The 27939-nt window shown below is 38.3% G+C and overlaps 1 protein-coding gene across 2 annotated transcripts in view; it reads left to right on the plus strand.

Annotated features, from left to right (window-relative positions):
- The window catches only part of LOC137192352 (nck-associated protein 5-like), a 98163-nt gene that overhangs the window by 48367 nt on the left and 21857 nt on the right, over positions 1-27939 (plus strand). For both annotated transcript variants that reach the window (XM_067602951.1, XM_067602950.1), the window contains exons 6-9: positions 1104-1142; positions 2049-2168; positions 24166-24345; positions 24470-27351. In XM_067602951.1, the coding sequence (XP_067459052.1) occupies positions 1104-1142; positions 2049-2168; positions 24166-24345; positions 24470-27351 (3221 nt within the window). The remainder of the gene's footprint in view (positions 1-1103; positions 1143-2048; positions 2169-24165; positions 24346-24469; positions 27352-27939) is intronic.

Below are 27939 nucleotides of genomic sequence, written 5' to 3' on the forward strand. Positions count from 1 at the left end.
TGGATTATACTTAAAACCACTGATGCTAAAGTCAGTTTAAATAAGAGAATTATGAAGCTCTAAGTAATTTACAAATTAATGAAAGTCAAACTGTTTTATGTTGTTTATGTTGATTATTCATATCTCACACTGCAGTTATTCTACACGACTTGAGCTTTTTAACTGGAAGGGACCAAGTAGCCGAAACAGAGTTAAATGTGAATAACAACATACAGAAAAGTGTCTTTTGTTTATAGACTATTTTATCAAGGCTAATTAAAAACTGTTATTGTTAAAATAGAATTTAATAAATTCTAAAGCCATCCAATTTCAAATATTTGAGGGTACACGTGATATTCAGTAATTAGTTTGTAACACTAAGGATAAAATAAAAAGAATATTATTAGAGATATAAAATTATGCTTCCTATGTAAATTGAAAGAATGAAAACAAAATAGATCACAGAAAAATAATTGGGATGAATATGTTTTGAGTTCGCACTACATTTCCCATGAAGCTTAGGGGCAACTGAGATAGGGAAAGTTGTTGGTATGCTTTGTGTAAGTGAGATGAACAGGAGGAATTATTATGGCAAGAAAAACCTTTTTCAATGTTAATTTGGGCTCCTGACTGTTGTTTTAAGACAGACTTCACATCATCATTGCAGCTGGTTATAAACTTAAATAAACAATGTTTTATTATATTTAGATTCTCTCACCTTATTTTTCCATCTTATTATATAACACGCGTCTGGCTCTAGAAAAATGTGCAGGCTGGTCTGAAGTCTGCGTGAGGTGCAAAATGCCAAAAATTCACTGGTTTTAGACACTTAAATATGAGGATTTAATGCTTTTCTTTTTTATATGTGACAGTAAACTGAATATCTTTGAACAGCCGGTTGAATTAACCAACATTTTAATATGTTACTTTGGGCTGAAATTATAACAGGCATTTTTCCCAATCTTCTGACATTAAAATGATTCATCGAGAAAATAATTGGCAGATTAATCAATAATGACAATAATCAAATATTAATTACGTACAGCCCATTCCCGTTTGTACATCTGGCTCCTGACACCTATTTACATATTAACATATTCTCTCTTTCTCCATGTTTCTTCAAGGTGGCGAACCAGGTGGTCCAGGCGCTCCTCACTCAGAAGGTTTGTCTTTGTCTCTGCAGTACTGAAGCACCAATAATCCATTATTAGAATCAGTCAGAGAAAAGATGACTGTCAAGTTGATCAACAGCTGCATGTCACTAACATAGAGAAAGATTAACAGCATATGTCTAGAAAATAAAAGAAAAAAACTACAGTACTTTGAGGTTCTGTGGTTGTCAGACTGACTGTAAACGTTATCAGTTCCAGTTTTCATTGTGAACCAGCGGGACGCATTTCACAGAGAATGTGCTTTTTACAGTCTACACTTGTTCTGTCTTATTATCGGCTTGTCAGTCATCTACGAAGCGCTTTGAACTGCGCTAACCTGTATGAAAGCTGCTATACAAATAAAGTTTGATTGATTGAGCATGATGCCGTTTCTGTAGAGTTCAGGCTTTCAGATTTACTTCACACTTCACAGGAAAGTGTGAAGTAAAATAAATGCAGTGAAAATAATCAGCTTAGTAAAAATGCTCTAAACTGTAAATGTGAAAAAAGTTTCAAAAGGCTTTATTTGAAAGAGGTATTGACAGAAAAACACATTCAATATCAAAACAAAACGATTAATTCTGAAAGCTGGTTCCTTTTACTTGTTCTATGAATGTTTTTCTTCAATGCAGTGCTTGTGTAGAAGACAAATAATTAGTTGTCTTGTCACTTATTAATGCTTTTAAATATATTTAAACCAAGTTAAAACAGAAAATACTACTGTGCAGCACTATTAATGTTAGTTTTTCATGTAAACTAAAGATGCAGCTTTTAGAGCATTGTCATGTACGTCTTGCATAAATACATCATTGTGTCCTATAGCTGTTAAATTAGCATCTGATACATGTATAAACTTCTGAAATATCCCCGTCAGTCGCAGTCATCTGTCCGTTTTTCTCCTCTGTTGTGTGTTTCTAGGACTTGAAAGAGGAATGTGTAAAGCTGCGGACCCGTGTGTTTGACTTGGAGCAGCAAAACCGCATACTGAGTGTGCTGTTTCAACAACGTGTCAAAATGTCCACAATTCCTGTCTCCCAGGTAAGACCACATGGTGCAATGGACACAAACAGACACTGACAGATCTACCCTGCTTCAAGGCTGTTTGAATTTTACATGAGCAGTGCTCTACTTCTAAAGGTTACCAACTTTAAAAGGGACTGCAAAGAGAGAGAAATCTACCCAGGATGCAATTTAATTAAAATTGTTAGGATGTACAGTTTTGCAGTCGGATTTAGAAGTAGGAATGGATTAATTTGGGCCTTATATTCCTCCATACTTAATTAGTGCAGTCAGTGTCACAGTGGCTTGCTCGAGTGCACTGTAGGACATCAAACAAGCATTACCATGCCTTACTTTTATGCTAATCATGTCAGAATTTAGCCTAACAGTGAGCCAGACCTCTCATCCAGCTGCAGCTGCAAAGCGACGGTGTAGAAATCGGAGACATAGCTGAACATGCTCCTCTAATTGGAAAGCTCTCAACCGTGGAGCGTTAGGGATAATTGGTTAAAACCCGGGGACTTCTTGTAGTACTGTTAGCCATCATGACAAGCAATTGTTCAGCTGTTCAGTTTCTGTTCAGAGCTTTAAAGCTGCCCTAATCAATATTTTTATATCAACGATGGATAAAATGACTGCGTGTGCTTTGGCAGGTGTCATTGCAGTGACAAACCCACAGAAAATGATGATGCAGTTTCCCTCTGCTCTACATTGTGTTTTAGCATCTTTTGTCTCATTGTTTGAGTTTGCTGGCTTGCAAACCTCACTCATCACTTCTAACTTATGAAACTTGTCTCCAGCAGTAGTATCTATTTTCAAAGAAAAGCTCAGATGAACCCAATGTACACTACCTGCGACTAGCTGGTGAACATGTTGGTGCATTTAGCAGCTAAAGAGACAGATATTTTTATCAGGAGTTGGTTGAGACCAAAACAGAGCTAAAAGGAGAGTGAATATTCATCAAGTTGCCAGAAGCACAACTTTAAATAAATGCTAATATTGCTCAGTGTCTGCTGGATGTGTAAATTAGCAACTGTTTGCTAATGGTAGCCATAAAAACTTGTTTTCTCTTTAGCCTTCTCTGCTGCTCCCAAGTGGCCAATAAAAAGCAATGTGACCTGCCAACATCTAGTTTCTGATTATATTGTGCCTCAAAAAGCAGCATGTTTTTAAAGCAGTTATTTATCTTGATTCCAAAAGCCTTGGAAAAAAGGTTTTGGTTGGCAGATATATCATTGAGACAAGTGTTGGCAAAGTCATACACCCCAGCTGTTATTAGCTGACAGCCCGCTGATTGAATCAGCGTTTCTTATCAGTCACAAACTAATCAAAGCCATCAACAAGGCGGTCCATTTAAATATGACTCCCTCCTACACTGATCCCTGCTATACCAGTGCTGTCACACTCACGCTGCTGCTGCTGGCTAAGCTTTGCCTCCACCACTCCAGCCTTCTTGGTTCAGAGTCTTAATATGGCTCAAGGGTAGGCTTTGGGCCCACTCTTGTGTACCAATGGGGGTTTCTGTATTGTGCTTCCTGGTTTAGCTTAGCATGCCGCTTGGCTAATCCAGGGCGCATCTTAGAGCGGAGGCATCAGTGCCAAGCTAAACTGGATTTCCATTTATTGCAATAAATGGTTTAATCTATGACGAGAGTGTTCCTGACTGATATTCAGATTGACTTTGGGAGAAAGAGTCTGTTTAGGAAAGCAAAAGCCATAACAAGCGTTGTTACTGTTGTCAGACAAAATATATTCTTGTATTGTTTCAGTGATGCCTATGTGCCTTTTAAAATGCTCATGTTCCACTCTTAAAAGGAGGTAAACTGACAAACTGCAGTTATATGATGTGCAACAGTGATGTGCAGTATGACAGCACGCTGTAAAGTTTAAATTTTCTTTTAACCTTTTCCTCAAGCAATGCTTTGATCCACAGGTTGGCGTTTCATTTTTTTTTCATTACAAGAATTTTGAGGTTTGTTTACGTAACCTTGCTGACGGGCTCGATTTGACTGCTTTGATCACTGTCTAATTAATGAGGTAGCACTCCTCCCCTGCTGCACAGTGCTAGCTGGCTGGATAGACACATTTTATCTGATCAAATCCATTTAGATCTGAAGTGTGTTCAAAGTGTGAGTGGTGAGCTGGCTTGTACTTTCTATTCATTCATAATACTAGGTGAAGAGTTTTGGTGTACAGTGTATATACATTATTATCTGTGCATATTTCATTGCTCAGTCTCTCTAAAATATTGAGGATCTAGCTTTTCTCTCAAAAACTGAATGAAGTTGAGTTTAATTTGGCTGAGCATTTGGAATAAAACAGAGAAACCATACAGCAAAAAATGACAAAACTAATTTGCTAACAAGATTACTCTTATTCCACACAACAGAGATGTGTTGCAATGGAGAGAAACTTACTGCTCCAGTAGTCAAACTTACTGCATAAATCTTAAGTAAACTGGTCAACTTCACCATGAATAATTGACGATGGATGGTACTTTTGATGGACAGATTTTTTTTTTTCATTCTGAGCTGAATATTGAAATAAAACCCCTGAAATGGATGATTGAGCTCAGCTTGTTAGGACTTGATTTTAGTTCTGCATTCAAAAAAGTGTAAGCTCGAACTGACAGAAATGTTGGGTTATTAAACTGCAATGAGTATCAGTCACTGTCTTCATACCAGCAGGAATTATGCTTGTTGAACTGAAACACACAATACACTTTAAGTGTGTGTTGTGCTATTATAGACTGGTTCAACATTTCTGTCCTCATTCTTTCATAATTTGTGGTTGGTTGCAGGAATTTACAGGGTCTTTCCATGACTTTTGGGACAGTCGTGCTGTGCTATTGTAGAATGGCACCACTATTCAACCTCTACTAATCTGGTGATAAACACATTTCATTTCCTATATCTTCTTCACAATCAGTTTTAAGATGGAGCAGCAAAAGCAGGAAATGTTGGGTTTTCATCAGCAGTAACTTAACACGACTCTGAAACAGTAAAATAAGGCAGATATCTGAAAGTACAAACAGGAACACAGGAGAGAAAACTTCAAACCACAAAAAAATAATTTAGAAGCTACGAAGGTACTGAGAGCTGAACACAGGGAGACTTGTTAGAAACATAGCTTTCTCTTGCAGCACACCGGTTGTTTGAGGAGTTGTCAAATATCTCTAAAACCTTTGAATAGATTGCTATTAAATGTTGCACATCTATTTATGATCCCCAGATAATGAATCTGATGGACTTTAGTAAACCCCTGTCTTTTCCTCTAGCACCACCATGAGGTCGTTCAGAGTGAAATATCTCTACAACTATTAGATGAATTGCTATGAACTGTACAATAAATATTCAAGATCCCTCAAGGATACATTCTAACCACCTTGGTGATCCTCTGACGATTCCTTGAGTTGAATGGGCATGTCACCTCTGCTGGTAGCCATGTATTGAATGCCTCATGCATGCAAATTGAGAGCATTTATGAAAAACAACAATATATGGCATGTTTGGCTAAGTTTGTTTGATTGTAAATGATTCGTCTTAGCCACAGCTGAAACTCAGATCCATCATTGGTCTTGATATGAGCACCAGCAGAATTTCATCCAAAACTTTCCTTAACTACTCAAATTGTAATGAAATCACTCCTCTCTCATAATCATGATGCAGAAAGCGGGCGAGAAGCTTCAAGTTGCTTAGTTTCCAAAGGTCTCTTTGAATTGTCAGGGCTCTCAGCATGGTTTCTCTCCTGACAAATTCAAGCTATCTGTATTCAGCGGACTAGTTTGCTATAAAAAAAAAAAGACAGAATTGGTAATTAACAAAAATCTTGAATTATTCCCTTTTCCAGCTCCATGAAAGTTGTTTTATGGAAAATAGAAATTCTCATAACAAGTCATTAAGTATGCTGTGAGCCTAGCAGAGCAGGAAATGCTGTCCTTCATCTTTAACCTTTTCTATAAAGGTCAAACATGCAGACTCTGCTAAAAGATGGATTCTGTCTTTGTAGGAGATCTGTATGTATCACTATAGAGATGCTAAGCTGCTTCTGCTGAAAAGAAGTATTGTTCATGCTGACATTTTACTCTCAGAGCCTGATTAAACAACGTCAATTTGCTGTTAATCAGACATGTTTCTATTGTTTGTCTGGTTGTTTATTGGAAAGCTGAGTGTATATATATGTGGTGACAGAATATGAGTATGAGGTTTTTTTCAAGTCTGTCTTAATACAATCCTGATGTGCCATACGTGGAAATGAATCTTGGTTGGTCCCACTCTCCATACTGACCCTGAAGTGGGGTTACAATCAACATCCCTCCTTTATGCAAATATTGTTCAGGAACACAGAAGGGAGGTCCACACAGTAACAGCTTAAGTAACTGAATAATTTATTAAAGATGACTCAACATTAACAAACTATGAGGTGTAAAGTCAGTAGTGAAGAACGAGTATTGGATGCTATGAAGCTGTGGGTGCTAATCTAAACTATTTGTAACACAAACCAAGGGTACACAATCAAAACCCAAACAAAACCAAATTGAGTGCCTGAAAGGTATCAGCCTTCCAAGAAGGAGATAGAGGGAGCCATCTTGGAATCACCCAGTTTTTAAAGGTTCCCAAGCAGGTGACACCAATCCCATGATGAGGTGGGAAGGGCCAGACCATCAGGGAGAATCTGGAAAGAGGGAAGCAGAGGCAGGAAAGAGGGAAGGCCCAGGGTGGTCACAATGTGCTAAATTGAGTTGAAAAAATTCCCTGTTTTGTTTCTCCAGAACATTACTTGCCAAGCTGCAGTGGAGGGATACATTCTGGTAATCATGTGTACGTTTGTTGTCGGAACTGTGTCACATGTTACAGAGAGAACCACATACTATGTATTTATTTACACTTACCAACTTGTCAACTGTTGTCAGCTCAACTGGTGAAATTTTCTCACAGCCCCTCTTCTACTGAACCTTTCAAACGGTGTATTTATGTCAATTTCACCAGCTATTAGCCACAACCTGGTCCTGGTCCAGGATCTCTCAGAGGAAATCTCTGGAACACATTTTCCCCCAATGCTTGTTTCTTTCACAACACTTCAGACAAACACAGATGTGAACCATATTCCATGTCAGGATCAGAGGAAGGAGCAAGTCAAGGTGGTCTGGAGGACGACAAGAACAGCTGGGGCTGATGGCTGAAGCCTCACTTTGGGATGCATTTTTGCACAGAACAAGGGCTGTGGATTTTGTCCCCCATTTCTTACAGTTTAGTCTTGTTCAGAGAAAATTTCCCCAGTATGGAGAGTAGGAATGGTTACACAACCAAGACCCATTTCCACTTATATATTGACACATCAGTATTGTATTAAGACAGACTTTAAAAAACCCAAACATATCATTTAATTGGCTAAATCTCTTGAGTTTTAGACAGTCCTAATATGAGTCATATCACAGAACTTTTTATGTTTGCGTCATCAGGTGTTTCTAGTATTTGATTCAGTTCTGATATCAAATCTATTTCTTAATGGAGCTTTAACAACTTGCTGTGTCATTTTTCAGATACATCTGTACATAATTATTAAAGAAAAGGAGATTTGACCTGCTGATTCTCCACTCTGTCAAAACATTTCAGCTGAGTTTCCACTGATTAAACATTCTTTCTTCTAATTTAACACTCAGTAAAATAGTCATTAGATGATTCTTAGGCTAGAAATTAGACTTTATTGTCATCTATTTGTTATTGTGGAGGGTGAATTCCAAATTTTACCACCTAATTTCACTGTTTCACCAGGCAAAATTGATCTCAACAGCAGAAAAAAAACATTCAAACTGTTAATAACAAAATGTTGATTGCAACATATGAAAAAAAAGCATTTAATGTGCCAAATACCGAGCCTTTGATTCACTGATGCAACATTCCCAATTATCCAGGAGGCTACATTAGTAGTGTTAGATAATTATCTCATGCCTAAAGCTTGAATATTAACTGCAGTTTATAGTTGTCTCCAGTAAAGTCACCAACAAAAGTTTGAGAACAAGCTTTGCATTTAAATGATTGATTTAGAGATCTGGGGAATTTGATTGTTGTCTTCCTGAGAAAAGTTACAGATGTGATTCCCTGCTGTGACCACCTGCCATGCAGCTAAACAACATTTTGGTTGTGATTATGACTAATGGATGAATTCACTCTCAGCTGAAAGGTTAGGGGATATGTAGGTGAGAACAAGATGTACTGTAGAAGATGCTGGTGACTGACATCTAGACATCTCTCCACAACTGTTCACATAAATCATTATGAAACAAATCTCTCTCCATATAAAAGTATTTGTTAGTGCTTCCCCATTCAGAACCCAATTATGCTCCAAACAAAAAAATATTGTAATGATGGATTTCTACTCTAAATTCACTCATAAATCATTACTAATCAAAGAAAAAATGATTAAAATACTTTATTATGTGTTCTTTTTTTCTGTCCATTGGAATGGACAGAGAAACTGAATGTGTGAAACCACCTATAGTAAAAATGACAATAAAAAGTCTTAAGAGACCTTTTTTCAACAAAAAACATGAGTTTATATATTTTTCATTAATAGTTAAATCATATCAATGAATAAAGTGATGCTTTAAAACAAATTGCATATATTATTTTAACAAACATTCAGACCATTCCAATGGTACATTTATAGTAAAAGCTTTAAATCTTTCATATATTTTGACATGTATAAGTAATAAAATATATCATGTTTACTTTAAACACAGTTTAAACACAAGTTATGTACTTTAATACTATCATGAATAGATTAAAATCTGCCATACGTTTCCTCTTTGTCTCACAGTTGGCCATGCTTGCTGAAACGGGGTGTTGCTCTACTGCAGCCCACTTTAGATGATGTGGAACACTGTGATTAGCTTATAGACATCCAATTAAAAAAGTTTGTGCATTTGGGTGGCGTCAGATGACAGTAATCATAGATTTACACATCCTAGAAAAGTTATGTCCATTGGAATGGTTGGGGGATCTGAACGGGTTAAAGCAGCACTGTGTAAGACTTTTATATGATTATAGCATCAAATTATTCTGATGGTATAAGTTTGAATTTTGTTTTTTAAAAATCAATATTTTTAAAAATCCTGATGAAAATTGGTGCAGTGTTTGTGGTGCTTTCATCCCATTCATTCTCAGTGTCCTTGGGTCCTTGGAGCTGGATGATGGAAACCTGGCTACACAGTCTCTTTCATACCATCTATCACCTTATTGGCGCCATATATAGAACACATTGTGGATTTAATGTTCTTTTATTGCAGAATGCTTTTCATTCCCAAGTTTGTTCAATAAGATTGAAATCAGCATCGAACCTACTGCCACAACAACCTTTTTGAATTCATTTCACACTCAGGATGAGAAGCAGCTCAAACATTGATACAAAACTTTAACACTTTCATCAAAATAGACCTCAGCAGATACTGAAATGATTTCTACCAGCTTTGAAACATTAAAGTCCGCAAGTTCTCTCCATGCGGAACTCATTCATTCTGCCATACATGGTATGTGGTTAACATCATTGCTCCTCACAAGCCCCTTCTCTCTAAAAACCCTCCTATCTTAGTCATGAATCTGGCCTGAGAGAAGATGAGCAGCGTGACAAGAGATCATGGCTGTTGTACGTCACAAAGTGGGAGCATAGAGGCCAAAATCCATCAGGCTCTACACGCTGTTACAGCTGCGAAGAGCACTCAGAAAAAAATGAAACACGTCCCAATCACTGATGGGGAGACGATCCGTGTCAGGGAGGTGGAAATGATCAGTGAATGGTTTTGATACAGGAGACATAACGCTCTGGTTGTGTATCAGTTTACCAGATAACACAGAGGTAATTATATTTGGATTATTGAAATGGAAAATTTGTTTTTCTGAGTTATGCTTGTTAGGTTTCTTAATCACTGTAACAACACACCTGTTCCTCGTCAGGTTGATTGACTCCGAGTGAGGTTAGAGCAAGGCAGCTCACACAAAAGATAAAAAGAGAGAGAGTGGGAATCAGTCTCTAGTTGTTTCCAGTCAGTTTTTATTTGTATCTGTATTTTGCAGAGGGTATATGCAATAAACAAGACGTACATTGGAATAAGTAGAGGGTGTATGAATAACTTTAATATTTCCATGTTCTGTTTGGGAACCCAGCTTGATGTGTTTCTATGACCATTAAATGTTATAATCAAAGAGTCTTAGGCCAGTCCACTAGCTAGCCATGAATAAGCATAGTATCTAATTTTACTTTTATATAATGTTAGCTTTAACATCACAGTTTGTTATCAAATGCAAAAAAAGTACCTGCAGTTCTAAAGCCAGTTTTTCACCAAACCCCTCTCTCAGTCTGTTAAACTTGCTGTAGTGAGAGCGAAACTCTGCATTAAGAGAGTTTGGAGGGTAGTAGCTTCTCCAAAATTATCTGTTGTAACGTAAACTGCGAGTAGAACCTAATGCTAATTTTACTTAAGGCCAAGGAACACATCATTAAAGTCCAACTGAAATTAAATTGCATTTTTTGACTACTACAGAAACACATCTGCTCTATAAAACGTTGTCCTGTGTTCTCCTGAGAAAAAGTCAAAAAACAAAGGAGAGAAATGTCTATCTTAAATTCTTTGGTTTCATGATGGCGCCTCCTAGTTTTACATTAATTTGAATAAATATTGTTCCATCATCTGCTTATAGCTGGAGTCCTTATTTCAATACAGCAAATCAAATCTCACATAAAGCGATAACGTGTTATTCTATCACAGGCAGAGCAGACGGTCACACTGAGCCTGATTGCATCCTGCTACACAACACAAGAGCTACAGACTCTGAACAACAACCCACATTTGCTTTCCTGCTAAAATCTCCTTCTTATCTAACTTATAAACATGAGCACAAGTCTTGTTCTGCACCTTAGCTTCTTGCACAAGCCACAAAACAAACATTCACCGGGAAAAAATGCACCACTAATATCAGTTAGCTTGCTAAGTTAGCTAATTAGCTGCTCAGCTGCAGGACATTAAACAGCATGTAAACATACCTGCAAATGTCACTTTGGACCCATTAGACCGGTTTGGCTGTTGCTCTTCAAAATCTCTGTTAGCGTCACACTGTCTGTCCATGAAACAGTTAGTTTACTTTGTGATAATGTTACAATGAAATTATAATCTAATGTTACATTTATCCTTTTCATTCTTACAATATTCAGACTAACATAGTTCCACATTGAAATACAAGAGCAATGCTGCTTCTTAATTTACATGTCTTTTACATGGGTCATTAATTCTGACTTTTCCCATTGGACATGCAGCTTTAGCTTTAGTCTGTTAGCATGATATCATGTGTGTAGCCATCAAGTGCATATTTAAGACCTTTTTAGACTCTCGTTTTAAAACCAGTTGGCTGAGACAGCTTTTTAAACCAACTCACGAAGCTGATGTTTGCTCAGTTAGCCACAGCTGATGAAATCTGCCAGGGACAGTTTTCATTTCTGCCAGAAAAACTGTCAGTTGCTGGCTAGAAATGAGACGCAGCTTTTGTTTACATCTCAACATCTGAAATCAAGGACCTGTTGTTTCAGAAATTACCAAGACTTTCAAGAAGTAAATCTGTCACCATTGTCATTGTTAAACACATATGTGCTGTGCAAGAACAGAAAGCGTAAGGGGAATATTTAGGGGATATTTCCCTATGCTTAGCACATGAATTGGCTCATCATGACATTATACTGTATAAGGTACAGATCTTAAAATGATGTGTGATAATGTGTTTTGTTTGATCAAGAAAAGAGCTGTAAAGTCTATAGATTTTATTTATATGGTTTGATTGACTGTACTGAGTGTTTCAGTAAATGGTCGGACTGTTTACAACAGCAACATTGTCTTGCTGTGTCTCTGTGCCAGAGAGAGCCCAACTGTTAAATGTCTGCTGGCTTTGTGATGGGGTTGTCTGTCACAATGTTATTGGAATTCAGTGGCAGAGCGATAATCGAGAGACCAGGGACAGTGAGGTTTTTAAACAGCACCAAGTGCCTCTTTCCTCAGATAAACTTCCTGTGAGGGCTGCAGTGAAAGATAAAGGCAAATATATAATAATAATAAATATATAATAAAGTCATATTTATTTACCTTTTAAAGTGTTTTAAAATGCATTTGATTTTGCTGTTGTGTGAAAACACAAGTCAAATTCATTTTTGCTCTTTTTAAAGTGTTTGAAAATGCATTTGGTTTTGTCTAGCAGGGAGATTCACAGCATAGGTACAATATACAACAAAAACAACAGCAACAACCTCATCGGCCTTGTTTACATCAGGTTTGCAGTCATAGATTGCTTGAAACTCACATCTGATTTAAAACAATAGGTTGATCTTCAGGTTAAATTGTGATAACTAAATAGACTTTCCTTATATTGGCTATAATCAATATTTTTTACAATAACAAAGTCAATATGCATGCAGAGTGCAAGGTCTCGCTCATAGTGATGAATTTACAGAGAATTATCAGCAACTCTGCAGCTCCCCTCAGCTTTATGGAGCTTTATAGCGAGTTTCAGCTCATTGTTTAGCTGTCCGGCTACAACTTTACTGTTTTGGTTCACTCTCAGCGCTCTCATAGCATCGTTTTCGGCCGCAGCAGGCAGCTTTTTTCAGAGGAAAAGCTCTAAAAGCCACTGTACACTACCTGCCCAGCACCAAACGGCAAATTGACAGTTAGCTGTAGGCTAGCTGGTGAACACAGTGGAGAAATTAGCAGCTAAAGAGCCAGATATTTCCCTCAGGAGTTGGCAGAGACCCTTTGAGCATGTGGTCTCAGTCCGATCCCAAACAAATTCTGGAGTGGTTTGTTTGTGGTGGGAACGTGATCCAACCTCAATCCGACCCAATTAGGCGTTATTAGGTGTACTCTGCAGGTTTGAACTAAACAGCTCCCATAGCTAGGTGTGCTTTGCATACTGGTATGTGGATGAGTGAAATCAGTCATTGCTAGCTGCTAGCCAAAGACTGAACTGAGCTCTGACACGGACGAACAATGAAGTATGTTGCATTTGGCTTGAGAATCTTCTTCCCGCCCCAGACACATCTGACCAGTGAGCAGATGCATTTTGGTTTGCTTGATTTTTTTCTGTGTGAAAAGAAACTGAACCAAGGAGAAAACGCAAAAAGTTTACCAACTCATCGACTGATTTGAACCCGAGAAAACACACTATTGTTTTGAACACACCTTAACTTTCACGAGCCGGCCAGAAACACGACTCCAAATGAATGATAGTGCTGCTTTTGTGACTGCTAGATGTATGAATAAGCAACTGTTTGCTAACAAATTCAAAATATCAACTTAAAAGGTGATGATATGTCAATGTTGTGTCTCATAACTCCAATGCATTAATCAAATAAAGAGTTTACCTTCTTCAGGAACTTCACGAATCAACAAAATCAGTTATTTTCGGTTTAACTTCAACTTCAGATATAAATGTTACACATTTATATCAACATATTGTCACATATTTACATCAGTCAACCCTTTTAGACAATTTGTATTATAGTCGGTAACACATTCAGTTGTATTCCACCACTACAACCACAGACCTCACCGTGCAGAGGTGCTACCTAGTGCGGTCTGCTTGTTTTCCACCATTTCACTCCTGCTTCCCTCTTTTGTCAAAGTGCACAGCAGTGCATGTAGTTAGAGCTCACTCCAGCCCACCAGGCAGAGCACCGAGCAGCAGCGTGGAAGGAGGGCAGAGGAGGTGAAGGTGATATGTAGAAAAAAAAGCTGTAGATTGGTGAGAAGTATTTATGACCAGAGGACTGAAGACAAAGAGGTGGGTGAGGTGGTGGTAGTCGGTGCATGTGATAGTGAACGAAGTGAGAGAAGTAACTGTTTCAAAGACTTGAGAGGAGAAAACAGGCGTTTGAGCAGCGGTTGAATGAGTGTGACCTTGCTTTGGGCAGCTCAGGGGGATGCATGGACGAATTTTGATGAGATTGTGAAATTTTAAGTGAACTTAATAGTCCATGGAAGCTTAAGAACATTGTCCTTGCGTCTGAATGCTGAATGGTCTGTTGGTCAGCAGCCTGTTTCAGTAGCAGTGAATCTGAAATGGGCTCAATAGTTAATTACCACGTCAATATATTTTTTCCAGCGTTCGTATTTATCAAACTTATGAGAATTACACTAAGAAGTTTGTTCTTAAGTTCCAATTTAGGAGTAAAAAAGTTCTTAACTGAGTGATAAGACACATTTATCAAGCGACTTACTCGTACTTACAACAAAGTGTAAAATTAACTTTTAAGATCAACAATCACTCAGTAAACCAAGGTGTGTTTGTCTCTGTTTCTGTACTGCAGTCATCTACGATTTACTCTTAACCAGCTTAAGAAACCTCTGGAGCTCTCATGAATTCAAGAATATTTTTAAGTTGGAATAAATTTGATAAAATGTTTTTATTCTTACGTTTGTGAATAGAAGTAAAAGCGAAAGATTTTTACTTTTTATTGTTCACTTAAGTCCAACATTTCACTCATAGAATTTGATAAATATGGTTGTAAGTCAATGACTGACCAGAAAGAGAAGTAGAGCAAAAACCACCAAGCATGTCTGGTGTGAACATTGCTGAAATGCACACAATAATGTGACTATTGACACTTCTGCAAGTCATTCAAAATATAATATACTTACATGTCTGTGTAACCCTATTTAACATGAGTACATACGTAGTTTGATTAGACAGACAAAAATTTTAGAAACAATTGTTTTACTGCTAAAAAATCATCATGATGGAGGTCAGTGTGTGTGAAGGAGTGTGTAGTGTCAGTGCTTTTCCAAAAAACAACAAAAAAAAAAAACAAATGTCAAAATATGTGTATGTTGTTGTGAAAATGTGAAACAAATGTTGAATTTCATAACACAATCAGCTGGACACATGTATGTCTGAATACTCTACATACTTTATATACTATACAGTGATAATCTTTCAATCAGTTTATAATCTCAAATTGTGATGTTCATATACTGTGAAACTGAGACTTTTCCCATACTGTATACAACAACATGTGGCTACCGTGCACTGTTCACCATGTGAATGTTTACTCGGCACATCAGAAGTGCAGGTCAGTTGGTATAGAAATCACCAGCACTGCCAGGGTTTGTGGTTAAATTTCCATCGCCTGCTAAAAATGTATGAAGCCATGGTGCTGTGAGGTGCCTGGAATAAAAGCATCGGTGTAATAGCATATGCTCTGTGGAGAACCCTTTATAAGCTGTAGACCCACCAGCTGAACGTACTGTATTATTCTGACTGAGAAAGCTGGACGCTATCAAAGAAACTATCATTTATTTACACAAGTCTCTGGTCTTCATGAGAGTGTGTCTGAGACCCTGAAATACACACAGTGATGATTAGTGGACATGTTACAGGCTCAGAATGACCCTCAAGGTCCAAACTAGTGCACCATATTTAATTATAGGGGTTAACTCTGCAAAAACAGACTTATGATAAATAATCAGCAACACCGTCCATATCATCGGCTGCCATTCGCTCATCTTGCGTCAGCTCTGCTATCGCCCCTGACTGTAATAATTTTAACTGACAGTTCTACTCTAAACTTCTCATACGACTTCACTTTAAAAGCTATATGTAGCTTCACAATCCTGTTTTTTAAGATTCATATTTTCACACACACTCAACTGATATTTCTCCAGAACCAGTCAAAAGTTTGGATACACTTTGATTTATTGTACTATCAGCTCACTGTTACTTTGCTTCAAGCAGAAGTATTTCAGTATGAAAATCATCATTTTGATCAACAAAATATTCAGCATTACACAAATGTCTAGTTTATGAACCCAAACCATTGAAGACTTGATTGACAATTCGGTGAATTATGATAGCTGTAACATTCAATATACTTGTATGTATAAAATGACTATCAGCGGCTAGTGCAGGACCTTCATGTATACATCTACCGGTTAATACAGTCAGCCTACCTGATTAGTTCATTTTCCACAGGCGGACAGGTTTAGCTTAATTTTGATGGCTAACTGCCTGTCTAGCAATATTCTCAACTGTTACACACTCTAAATACACAAAACACTGCATGTCACAATAAAAAGCTGTAAAACTACACTGAACAAACTATTATGGTTGTTATACATTAGCGAAACATTTTACCAGGCTTTACTGACACTAAATGACCAAGAAAGAACAACAATCATAACAATAACAACAGCAACAGCAACAGCCAGGGAAGGATGCCAACAGGACTGCGAAGGCTCGGCCTGCATCCCAGGGTTTCCTGCGAGATGAGAAAGCACAAAAAACTCCGGGGAAGAAGCAAAGTTAGTGACATGCATTGATGTTACATGAATGCATACAGATGGAGAGGAGGAGGAGGAGAGAGGAGCTCAGTGCATCATGGGAAGTCCCCCAGCAGTCTAGGCCTATAGCAGCATAGCTAAGGGCTGATCCAAGGTGAGCCTGGTCGGCCCTAACTATAAGCTTTATCAAAAAGGAAAGTTTTAAGCCTACTCTTAAACATAGAGAGGGTGTCTGCACCCCGGACCGAATGTGGAAGATGGTTCCACAAGAGAGGAGCCTGATAGCTGAAGGCTCTGCCTCCCATTCTACTTTTAAAGACTGTAGGAACCACCATCCAGGTCTTTATGTCCTTAAGGCATGCTTGGAGTTTGTTTAACTAATTGGTTTCATCTGGCTTTATTGATAAATAAAATTAGGTATCATCTGCAAAACAATGAAAATTTATGTCTAATAATATTACCTAAAGGAAGCATATACAAGGTGAATAGAACTGGTCCAAGTACAGAACCTTGTGGAACTCCGTGTCTAACTTTTGCCTTCACGGAGGATTCATCATTAACATGTACAAACTGAAATCGGTCTGATAAATAGGACTTAAACCAGCTTAATGCAGTTCCTTTAATGCCAATTAAATGGTCAACTGTGTCGAATGCGGCACTAAGATCTAACAGGACAAGTATGGAGACAAATCCTTTGTCCGATGCAGTAAGGGGGTCATTTGTGACTTTCACTAGTGCTGTCTCTGTGCTATGATGCGCTCTAAATCCTGACTGAAAATCCTCAAATAAACTATTGTTATGTAGAAAGTCACATAACTGATTAGAGACTGCTTTCTCAAGGATCTTAGAGAGAAATGGAAGATATAGGTCTATAATTGGCTAAAATGCCTGAATCAAGAGTAGGCTTTTTAAGAAGAGGTTAATTACAGCTACTTTAAAGGACTGTGGTACATAGCCTGTTACTAAAGACAGACTGGTCATATCTAGTGAAGAAGCACTAACTAAGGGTAAGGCTTCCTTAAGCAACCTAGTTGGGATGGGATCTAAGAGACATATGTTATATTATTACAGCTGTGTTTCATTATACTGTCATCCATTATCTGTTTAAACGTCAGCATCCACTTCTGGGTGCCAACATATAGTTGATGACTAATACGTTAATAAACATTTATATGTGATAGTGTTTACAACTACATTAATAGAGAGACTTAAAGTAAAGTTTTAACAATAAGACGAATATACATTAAAAAGCCACAAAATTCGATATGTTTGCTCTAGAATTGTCTCAGATTTTCCACAACCAGGCAGAAAACTACTTCAAAACAAATGATTTAAGTGCTTTTATTTATAGATGTGTCATACATTTATTTATTGACTTTTAGTCACGACACAGATGTACTTTTGAAATAGAAAAGAGCACAGCACTGGGCTTTTAAATCTTTTGTGAATCATGTCTTGTGCACTCTTGGGATATATTCTGAGCATATAAATGGCTAAAACTGCAGAGCAAACAGCAAAGACATGTCAATATTGATGCATCATCATCACCACTACATTGATGATGGTTGTAGAAGACGGATGCATCCAGTGCGGCACCGTAACCTGCAGAATGTAAATATAACTCATTAAGGCATTACTGTATGTGTCCAGGGAACTGATGATTTCTACCATCCGTCAGATAGTGTTTATCCTCTATCTTAATAGGCTTTTTCACCAGTATTCGAATGTGGCTTTGGTGCCACTGCAATGAAAGGGATATTATCTTCTTTCGAAATAGTAATATGTGAATGTTACGGAGCAGAAATGAAATATGAACAAAAGTTATTTTACAAATTCGGAAGAAACTGAAGGTATGAACAGAAGAAAAGTCCACAGGCCTCAGTTTTGCCCTTGACTTTAAGCACAGCACCACTCTGATTGAGGGTTTTGTTAAACTGTATCACTTGGGTATCTCAGATACCCCTTGACATACTGACTGTAATTAGTTTTAAGATTAATCTGCACAAGCATGCTCAAATGTGGCCATCTCCCTCTGTGCTCGTGAAATAAAGGCTAGCACGGATAATCAAATAATAGGTGAATATCAATGAATGGTCCAAATCACTTTAGTCCCCAGCTCCCTTATGCAATTATTTCCTATTCACATTAATTATTGCTAACAGATGACACTAATGACTTTGAGGGGAGTCTGGCTATGGCAGCCCTGCAAACGATCAATGCTATTTTAAATGGGGTCACAACACTTGACACCTTCGGGTCCCTCGGATTGGAAATGGCACCGATGCAAACAGCATCAGCGGAATCCAGTGAACAGCTTTCAACACGGAGCTCAAATCCTTCACAGATACAGTAAATGGACATACAAACCACGAAGCCGAAAACATTAAACATTGGTCTTTTGTGAGAGAATTGTATCTAATGGCAAACTTTTCAGGACATTTTGATATCTTTGAGTTCGTTAAATCATTTTATTATTATAAAGTTTAAGGCTTTAAGGGAGCTAACTGTTTAATCTTAGAGTCCCGACAAATGTTTATTTTCGAACACTTCTTCTTGGGGCATTAAAATTTTTTCAAGAAGTGAAATGAAAAACTGATATGCTTAATATGCGATGGTTATTATGTAATAAGATCTGCATTTTGTATTGATTGGCTGTCTCTGATCTTTGAAAGACTTTGAAATTGAAATGAAAGACCATGTCACCGTTTTTATGAGCAGAACAAAACCATTAAAACTAAAATGATTAAAAAAGCATTGATAAACTATGATAATACAGTATTAACACGTTTATTAAAAAGTATCAGACTTACTATGAAAGCAGGGTTACTTTCTCACACTGTTACCATCAGTCATTTTAAATAGTTTAACCACAGTTAAACATTTGTCACTGTTTACTTTTACCCTTTAGCATTTTGTGCTGGGCTGATATTTAATACTCCGCTGCTTGTTTGCACTTGTTTGCTGGAAACAGTCTGTGGTTCCAATATGGAGGATTGATGAGAGCAGTGAGACTGCGTCATGTCAATCAGTCTACAGTATGTCGGCCAGAAAATCAAAACAATGAGCTAAAAGTGACTAAAACCTAAGTAGTGTCTGTATGTGCAGCAGAGCTGGGTGTTGATTTTCAGTTGGTCTGGCAGTATTAGTGACCCCTCTGCAGTCAGGGGGTAACTGATTCAGTGTCGATAATCACTGGAGAATTAAGTGCCAACATTTTGTTTAATGTACAGAAGTGTGTGAGACCATTTGTCCCATGTACACTTTATGTATTTCTTACTTGTCATTTGTTTGTTTAGCCAGTATAACACCTTTATTTGTAGCATTGCTAGCGCATACTATCCCGGGTTTGTTTATGTTTAGCATTATGTTTTGTTGCAGTTACCGTCATCATTTTCTGGTTAAATCAAGACTTGTATTGCACTTGAGTTAACTGTTTCTATTTAACTGTTTCTTTGCGCTAACTTACCATACTCACCATGCTTTCCCAAGAGTCACAGGGGCTGGCATCCAAACATTTCCTGCTTTAATACTTGAATATGTCATTGGTTAACCCAAATATGGGGAGACTGCATTGAGTTAAATGTTATTGTTAATTGGAATTTGTGTGATTTTAGGATTGTTATTTGGGGTGGTCATGTGATTTCTGGCACAGTAAAACAAGGCATCAAAACATGTTGCAGTGATACTTTTGCTTTGAAAGGCTGATACTTTGTTGAGTAGTCTGCTTTGAGCGTAATATCACTAGTTATTTGTCAGTTGGACAGAGAAGGATTTTTGTGTGTGTATGTGAGCATGCGGTACAGCTGGAGTGCAAGACTTTTATATATAAATGAACGTCCGTTACATTCAAGCCCTTGCCAAACAAGTTCAGACAAAGCTGATTAAACCTGTCACGGCCAAGTAAATGTCTCTGTACTTCGCAGTATAACAGAGTTTTCAAATCTTGTGTCTGTGGTGACTTTCCCATGCTGGCGCACCAGTAGTGATGTGTTTTACGCCAACAGCAATGATTGCTTTGCAACTGTCAATTGAGGCAGACTGTCCTCAGTGCACCCCAACTAAGTCACGTTGTGTCGCCAGGACGGAGGCTGACTCACGTAAAAAGTGACAGGGGTCTGAGACAAAAGTTCCACACTGCAGGTTTAAGTTTGATGTATTGATTTTTCCTCAGTTAAGCCAAGTTTCGTTTAGTTCAGTGGTTTTTCTTTTCATTTTTTGAGACATCCGTGTTACTTTGGTTGCATGACGTAAATCACCTTTTTCTTTGTCATTGACCAAGTCTCTTTAGTCTGCCTCTTACCCCCTTCCTTGACACTCTGGCTAGGCTTCCCCACAAAAATCTAAAAGACATTTAATGGGACTTTTAAGGATGTAAAACACTGCAGTATCGGAGAACCAATCAATCAATAAACCTTAGATGGCAGATGGCAGCTGGTCAACATCACAGGGAACTGCTGCTTCAGACATGAAACAAAGGAGTGCACTCCAAAATACAATGCATGTGATCAAATATGCAGTGAATATCCTCTGTCATCTCTCCTAACCTTTAACACAAGTATTTTGCATTAGCTGAGGACATCTTTGTAAAAAAAACATTGTGTTTTATTGATATCTAGTTTCTGCAAGAGTGTGAGTTATACTTTTGCTTGCTGTCAGACTAAACTTTTCAATTAAGAGGCCTACTGTGTCTTTCTTTCCTGTCACTTATCACGAACAAGCACAGTGTGGGCACATAGTAGCTCTCTGGCAGATCGTGCTTTGGACAATGTAACCAAAAAACTCCAGCCAGTGAAAGATGAGATTAAGAACTGACTGAGTCAGAGGAACAGAATGTGAATGCTGATTCAGTTTTGAGACTCTAACAAGCACAAGGGAATCATCACCTAACACTAGTTAGTCAGTAGGCAGTTATGTTTTAAATATGAATGAACAGCAGACATGCCAAGAGGCTCCATGCTCAGTGAATATCATGTGAAAACGGAGCCATCGTTCCTCATTCACCAGCTCCCAAAAAGGATTCATTACTGTATACCTGCAACACATCTCACTAGTGGAGAAGAAAATGTCGTTCCATTCCTTGACTGGCCTTTGGATGGAAAGAGACAGTTATGTATCTATCATATTAATTCTTTGATATCTGTGAAAGAAACAAAATGAGAGCCATAGGACATTCTCATAGACTCTAAGAGAATCTATTGAATGTAATGTCAGGAATTAGATGGAAGAACAAATGCTGCAATGATACTGTGTGAGTCATAGTTACAATATTTGTCAGTACTGATAAATTAAATCGTATATCATATAAATATCTCTTAAATGGTAGAGGATACAATAAATAAGAAGGTCTTTATGTGGAGTAAACCACACAGTTCTTAATGAGTAAACTCAGTTTCTGAGGAGGTGGGTATGCTGTAATATTTTGTGTTGTAAATGTTAAATTAAGGACATATGCGTACATCAAACAATCGTTTGGCCCTGAATCGGTTGTTATATCTTGTTTTTCTTGAAGCCAAAGATCTTTAGTTGCACTTTAGTTGTTTTTTTTTGTTTTTTTTCCTCTGACCATTGAGTTTGGTCGAGTCAAAAACTTTCAGGATGAAAACTGATTGTGTGAGGTGGAAAGTGAGTCCCATTTTCTTTTGTACTATACAAATCATGATGAATTAAGAGGGTTTATTTTCCACGAAATGGCTCAACTATTCTGGTGTACAGATGATCAATAACTGGGATGGCTGCTTAATTGAGATGTGTTAAGTTTGTCAAAAGCCTAGAAAAGAAGACAATGGTTTATTTGATTAGAGTTTATTATTATTACTGATGTCTTCCGTACAATATAGTGTATATTTTTTTCACTGATGTATTAATTTTGTTGTAGAAAATGATGACCTAAAGGTTTGATTGTGAAAGATGTTTAAGTTGTTGTCTATTTTTGGACTTTCTCTATTGTTTGGCCTTGGAAATGCGGCACTCTGGTCCTGACTTGTATGAGTTTGTGGTGTCTTATAGGTCCATGTGTGCTGGGCATAATTATGTAATAATAATAATAATAATAATAATAATAATAATAATAATAATAATAAACTTTATTTGTATAGCACCTTTCATACAAAATGCAGCTCAAAGTGCTTCACAAAAAAATAAACAAAAATAAGAAAAATAAATAAATAAATATACATATATATAAATATATATAAATGTATATATATATACATACATACACATACACATACATACATACACATAGATAGATAAACAAATAAATAATTGAGAACATTAACAGGAAGAATAAAAGGAGGCAAACAAGAAAAATGAGAGATAGTGCATTACATTAAAACAGAGGAGACAGCTAAAAATCTTAAGTAAAAGACATAATCATTCATGAATAAGAATACAAAAGCCTTAGAATAGATTAAAATGTCTGAGAATATGATATGGTGTAAAAGTCATATCATAGAAAGGCTCGGTTAAAAAGATATGTTTTTAAGCGTCGTTTAAAGCTTTCAAGAGAGACTGCTTCTCTAATGTCTTTCGGTAAGGTGTTCCAGAGTTTGGGAGCATAATTGAAAAAAGCTGCATCTCCAATTTTCTTTTGGGAAAGTATATGGATCTCAAGCAGTCCTGCAGAGGATGATCTAAGGGATCGTGAGGGAGCATAAGGAATCAGGGAGTCTTTGATGTAACTCAGCCCTGACCCATTGAGAGCTTTAAAAACGAGTAACAGGACTTTGAAGTCGATTCTGGAGGACACAGGGAGCCAGTCTTTTTTGTTTTTGTTAATAGTCTGGCTGTGGAGTTTTGAATGAGTTGTAATCTTTCAATTGACCCTTTAGGAAGACGTGTAAAAAGTGCATTGCAATAGTCTAATCTACTTGAAGTAAAATCATGAATTAGTTTTTCAGCATCTTGTTGAGTCAGGAATGGTCGAACCTTGGCAATATTTCTGAGTTAAAAGAATGCTGTTTTAGTCATTTTGTTTATATGGGATTTAAAGCTTAAGTCTAAAATGACTCCTAGGCTTGTTACCTCTGATTTGATTAAGGGAGTCAGGTTGCCAAGTCTTTTAAAGATCTCGTCCCTTTTTGCTTTGGGGCCAATTAATAAGATTTCTGTTTTTTCCTCATTTAATTTTAAAAAGTTATCTCTCATCCATTTATTGATTGCGGACAGACAGGCAGTCAGAGAGTTTAGAGCGAGTGGATTGCTTGGTTCTACAGATATGTATAATTGTGTATCGTCGGCATAGCGTGTGGAAGTTAACATCATGTTCTCTGATGACATCACCTAGCGGAAGCATATATAGTGAAAATAGCAGAGGCCCGAGGCAGCTCCCTTGTGCAATACCAGAAGTTATGTCATATTTTTCTGACACATGTTCCCCAAGACTAATGAAAGATTTCCTTCCTGTAATGTATGTCCGGAACCGGTTTAAAACGCAGTCTGAGAGGCCGACCCAGCTCTCAAGGAGATTTATGAGGATTTCGTGGTCGATAGTATCAAATGCTGCACTTAGATCAAGAAGAACTAGAACAGATACTTTATTAGCATCAGTGCAGGAGTCAATAATAAAAAATGTAATTCATTCATTCTTATTGTCACTGTGGTGTCAATGTTAGCTTTGTTTTAACAGTGGTTGTATAACTTGAAGTTTTTGCTACTATATGCATCTCTTTATCATATTTTATTAATATCTGTTTATTGATTACATAATTGATTATTTTCCAGGAGGTCCAAAGGAATGGAAAAGCGGGTGTTCCTGCAGGACGGTGGCCCAGCCTGCTGAGTCTAACATGCCCGCGCAGTAGTGGTAGCGGCAGTAGCAGTGAACTCTCACTATCAAGTGCTTGTAGTGAGTACTCTAGTGGCTCCCACACTTGGGCAGAGGGACGTGGCTTCTCCAAACAGGTGGGTTTCATTCATCTTCAATTTGTCTTCCATCAATTTGAAGTATGAGGAAGTTTGGTTAAAAACAAGTGGTCCATCTACAAATGCTGTGTCAGTAATTGTAAATATCTTTTGTAATGCACAGGCCACAAGCCGGGACAAAAGGATGAGCACAGGCTCAGTATCTAGCAATCATTCAGCACCCACTGAGCAGACAGACCTGGGATGGAAGGAGGGCCATATTATAAAAGGTCTAAAGCGTCTCCAGATGTGCAGCTCCAAAGAGGCATCCTCACTTCCATCTGTACCACACTGCAAAGACTGTATGACCTCCAATGAGGGCATATACTCACTTGGTGTCAAGTGTGGTCTACAAGGGACCACAGCCAAGCAAGTAGCCCCTGCAAGTAAACCTTTCAAGACTGGAGCAGGGATTGCTGCCCTAGACTCTGATGATGCAGAGGATGATTCATCTAAATTACAAAGCAGAGAGTCCAGTGACAACCCAACAAAAGAGCCTCTTTGCTCGGAGAAAATGGATGTCACCAGAGATGATGACAGCAATTTTCAAGAAGACTCTGTAAAACCTGCTGGGAATACTGGCCTTTTCCCCTCACCTGTCACAGACAACTTCTTATTTTTGGAGGGCCCCACAGTAAAACCTGGTGTAAGCCCAACAGATAGCCTTACACATCTGGAGGAAAAGAACAAAGACTCGCTAGAAAAACACAAGCCTTCAGGCATGAAGTTAAGTGACAGAAACAATAACCAGGAAAGGTCTACTGACCGTAAATCCAGACTTGATCATGTCAAAAGACAACAGGGAAGACTTGCAGGGACAATTGATGTGAACTCATCCATTCAACATACTGCAACAAGAGCTCTGAGCTGTGTGAGTGAAGCCAGACAGCGAAGCTCTTCAATGGAGGTTCCTCATTGCAGAGACCAGGCAAGTCAAGCTGGCAGCGAAAGCCGGAACCACACCATGTCAGACTCTCCTCAGAGAAAACCAAAACCTCAGCCTTGTGACTCAGCAAGGAAGGCTTTCATCCTGCGGAGCAAGAGTGCAGATGGAGGACCAGAGCAAACTAAGCATATACACTCTCCGTTACACCAAAAGCTTATTAAAGGTCACAGGTCCAAAGGACAATCCAACCCTCCAGGGCACAGTACTCCTAGCAAAAGGACACATCTCAGTAAAACACATGGTTCAAGCAAGGTAGCATTGTCTAAAGGGGACAAAGATGAGGATACTGCAGTGACAACAGGTTCCAAGTCTCTCGAGAGTGTACAACAGCGCTCTCCTCTTGCCTCCCCTGTGAAACATTCAAAGGCATTTAAGCCTCCAGCGGTCAGTGAATGCTCAAAGAGCCCGACAAAATCACCTCTGCAAATCACCAGACTTCAATCCAGCAAGGAGTCTGTGGAAGAGAGCATTTATGACAACTTACCCTGCTCTCCACGAAAACAACGACGCCAAGAACAGCACTGTGATGTTTCCTCTTCAGAACTTAGGTCCCCATCCCCCCCACCACCCCCAGGTCGAACAACTTCTCTTATCCTTAGCTCTTTACCCAAAGCTCAAAAATCCGCAGGTCAGCCTCAAAGCTCTACTACTGGAAAGATAACATCTAGCACCACCAAGCCACAATCAAATCAGCCTTCTTCTGTTTTGCAGCCTCAACAGTCCAACACAGCTAAAGACAATCAACACACAGCCCCACAAATTGATCCTGAAGGTATTAAGCCAATGAAAAATGTCCCTGCCAAAGTCTACCATACCCACTCATCCAAGATACCACCATTCCCAGTTCTAGAATCATATGATTCTGAGTCAGTCCAGTTATCCATGGACAGAACCGTCACATGCCATGATGGAAGTGGTGCTCCCTCTATTTTGCCAAGTCAGAGCATCTTACAAAGAACTCAGCAGAGCATTAGTGAGCCAAAACTTTCAGAAGTCTTGCCTCAGGCATATTCTAATGTTTACTACCACGGGATTGCTAATAATCCACAAAGTTCAACCTCAAGAGCTGCAAAAATGGCTCTCCCTGTAAATGCTAAATCTAATGAGGCAATTGCTGGACAGGAAACCAGTACCTTCCTAGTTTTTGGAAGACAAAGCAAAGATGATACAAACCCTGCCACAAAAGGGCTCCAGACCTTTCAGACTTTCACATGTGATCCCCAGATGAGACATGAATGTGCCCGCAGAAAGATTGAGACCCGCTGTAACTCGCTGGACTCTGAGCCGTCAGTTCAGCCTGTTGCATCAGACAGCGGTGTGATGTTAGATTGGGGATTTGATGAGGAAGGTTGGCTGTTTAAACGGTCTGTGTCTGTGTCAACCAGACCTCCCCTTAAGCCAGTAATGGGCATGAATGGGGCCAAGGCTCGAAGCCAGAGCTTTGGTGCACGCTACATGGACAGGCCAACCTTCAACAGATCTGGAAAGGTCCGCACACAGATCAAAACACACTCAGGGAGCTCCTTGAACTCTCTCGGTGATATCCTTCCAGGAAGTATGAGTTGCTCCAGTAGCTATCATTGTCCAATGAATCGATCACTTTTGAACAACTTCTTGATTGAAGAGGGCCTGACAGTTCCCCCACATCTGGGGTCCTCCAGTGAAAGACTTCAAAGTCTTAAACACCAACGAGAGCAGGCTAGGCGCCTTCAGATTGAACAACAATTTTCAAGCGCCTTTGGTGAGCCAGTTTCCGAAGAACCAGAAAGACAAAGTACTATAACCACAATTGAAGAGAAAGTGATGCTCGGCATTGAGGAGAACTTGCACAAGTCTCACGAACAGGAGAGAGGCATTGAAGTGAAGCAAAAATCTGGCTCAACTTTGGCAAATTGGTTTGGTTTTCGTAAGAGTAAGCTTCCTGCTCCAAGCGGCAAAAAGACTGATCCACCGAAAGCAAAAGAAGACAAAAGGGAGCAAAAGATTACATCACTTCTGGGAGGAAAGCAAACAAAGTCTGACAAAAAGAGAGACAGAAGAAAAAGTGATGGAAAAGACTGGTAAGAAATTAAAATAAGTTGACGACATGAGATCCTCACAGGGCAGATAAGAATTACAGCTCAGAAGTAATAAATATTAATTCACTGAGACCAGCACTTGCAAATTGATACACATTAGCTTTATATTTAATGCCATACAAATGTCACCCATGATTTTTCCTTTTTTGTGTTATGTTCATACTTTGTGTGTATTTTATGTTTGGAAAAATATTGGAAAAACATTTTCTAAACACAAAAAATAGTATATTACTTTATTTTATAGTTATTAATCATGATAACAGATAACCTACTTCAATTTCAACATTTTTCCTAAACCAACACCATCAGTAACAAATGTCATGTATTAGGTTTGATGCACATATCACAACCTGTGTTTTGAAGATTCTTCTCTTTCATTTCATCACTTCATAGTTTTTATGCCAATGAAGTAACTACCTCAGCTGACTTGGGTCATTTTTATTAAATGGTCTTAGACATGTGTATCCTCTTAGCCCTGAGACCAGTTGGGGCCCCCTTTTCTTGCAGAATATTCCAGCCAGGTTACAAGAGATATAGGGTAATTCATCAGTCGCAGCACTCTGGGCATGC

The sequence above is a fragment of the Thunnus thynnus genome, chromosome 11, assembly GCF_963924715.1.
Source record: "Thunnus thynnus chromosome 11, fThuThy2.1, whole genome shotgun sequence".
NCBI classification, from domain to species: Eukaryota; Metazoa; Chordata; class Actinopteri; order Scombriformes; family Scombridae; genus Thunnus; species Thunnus thynnus.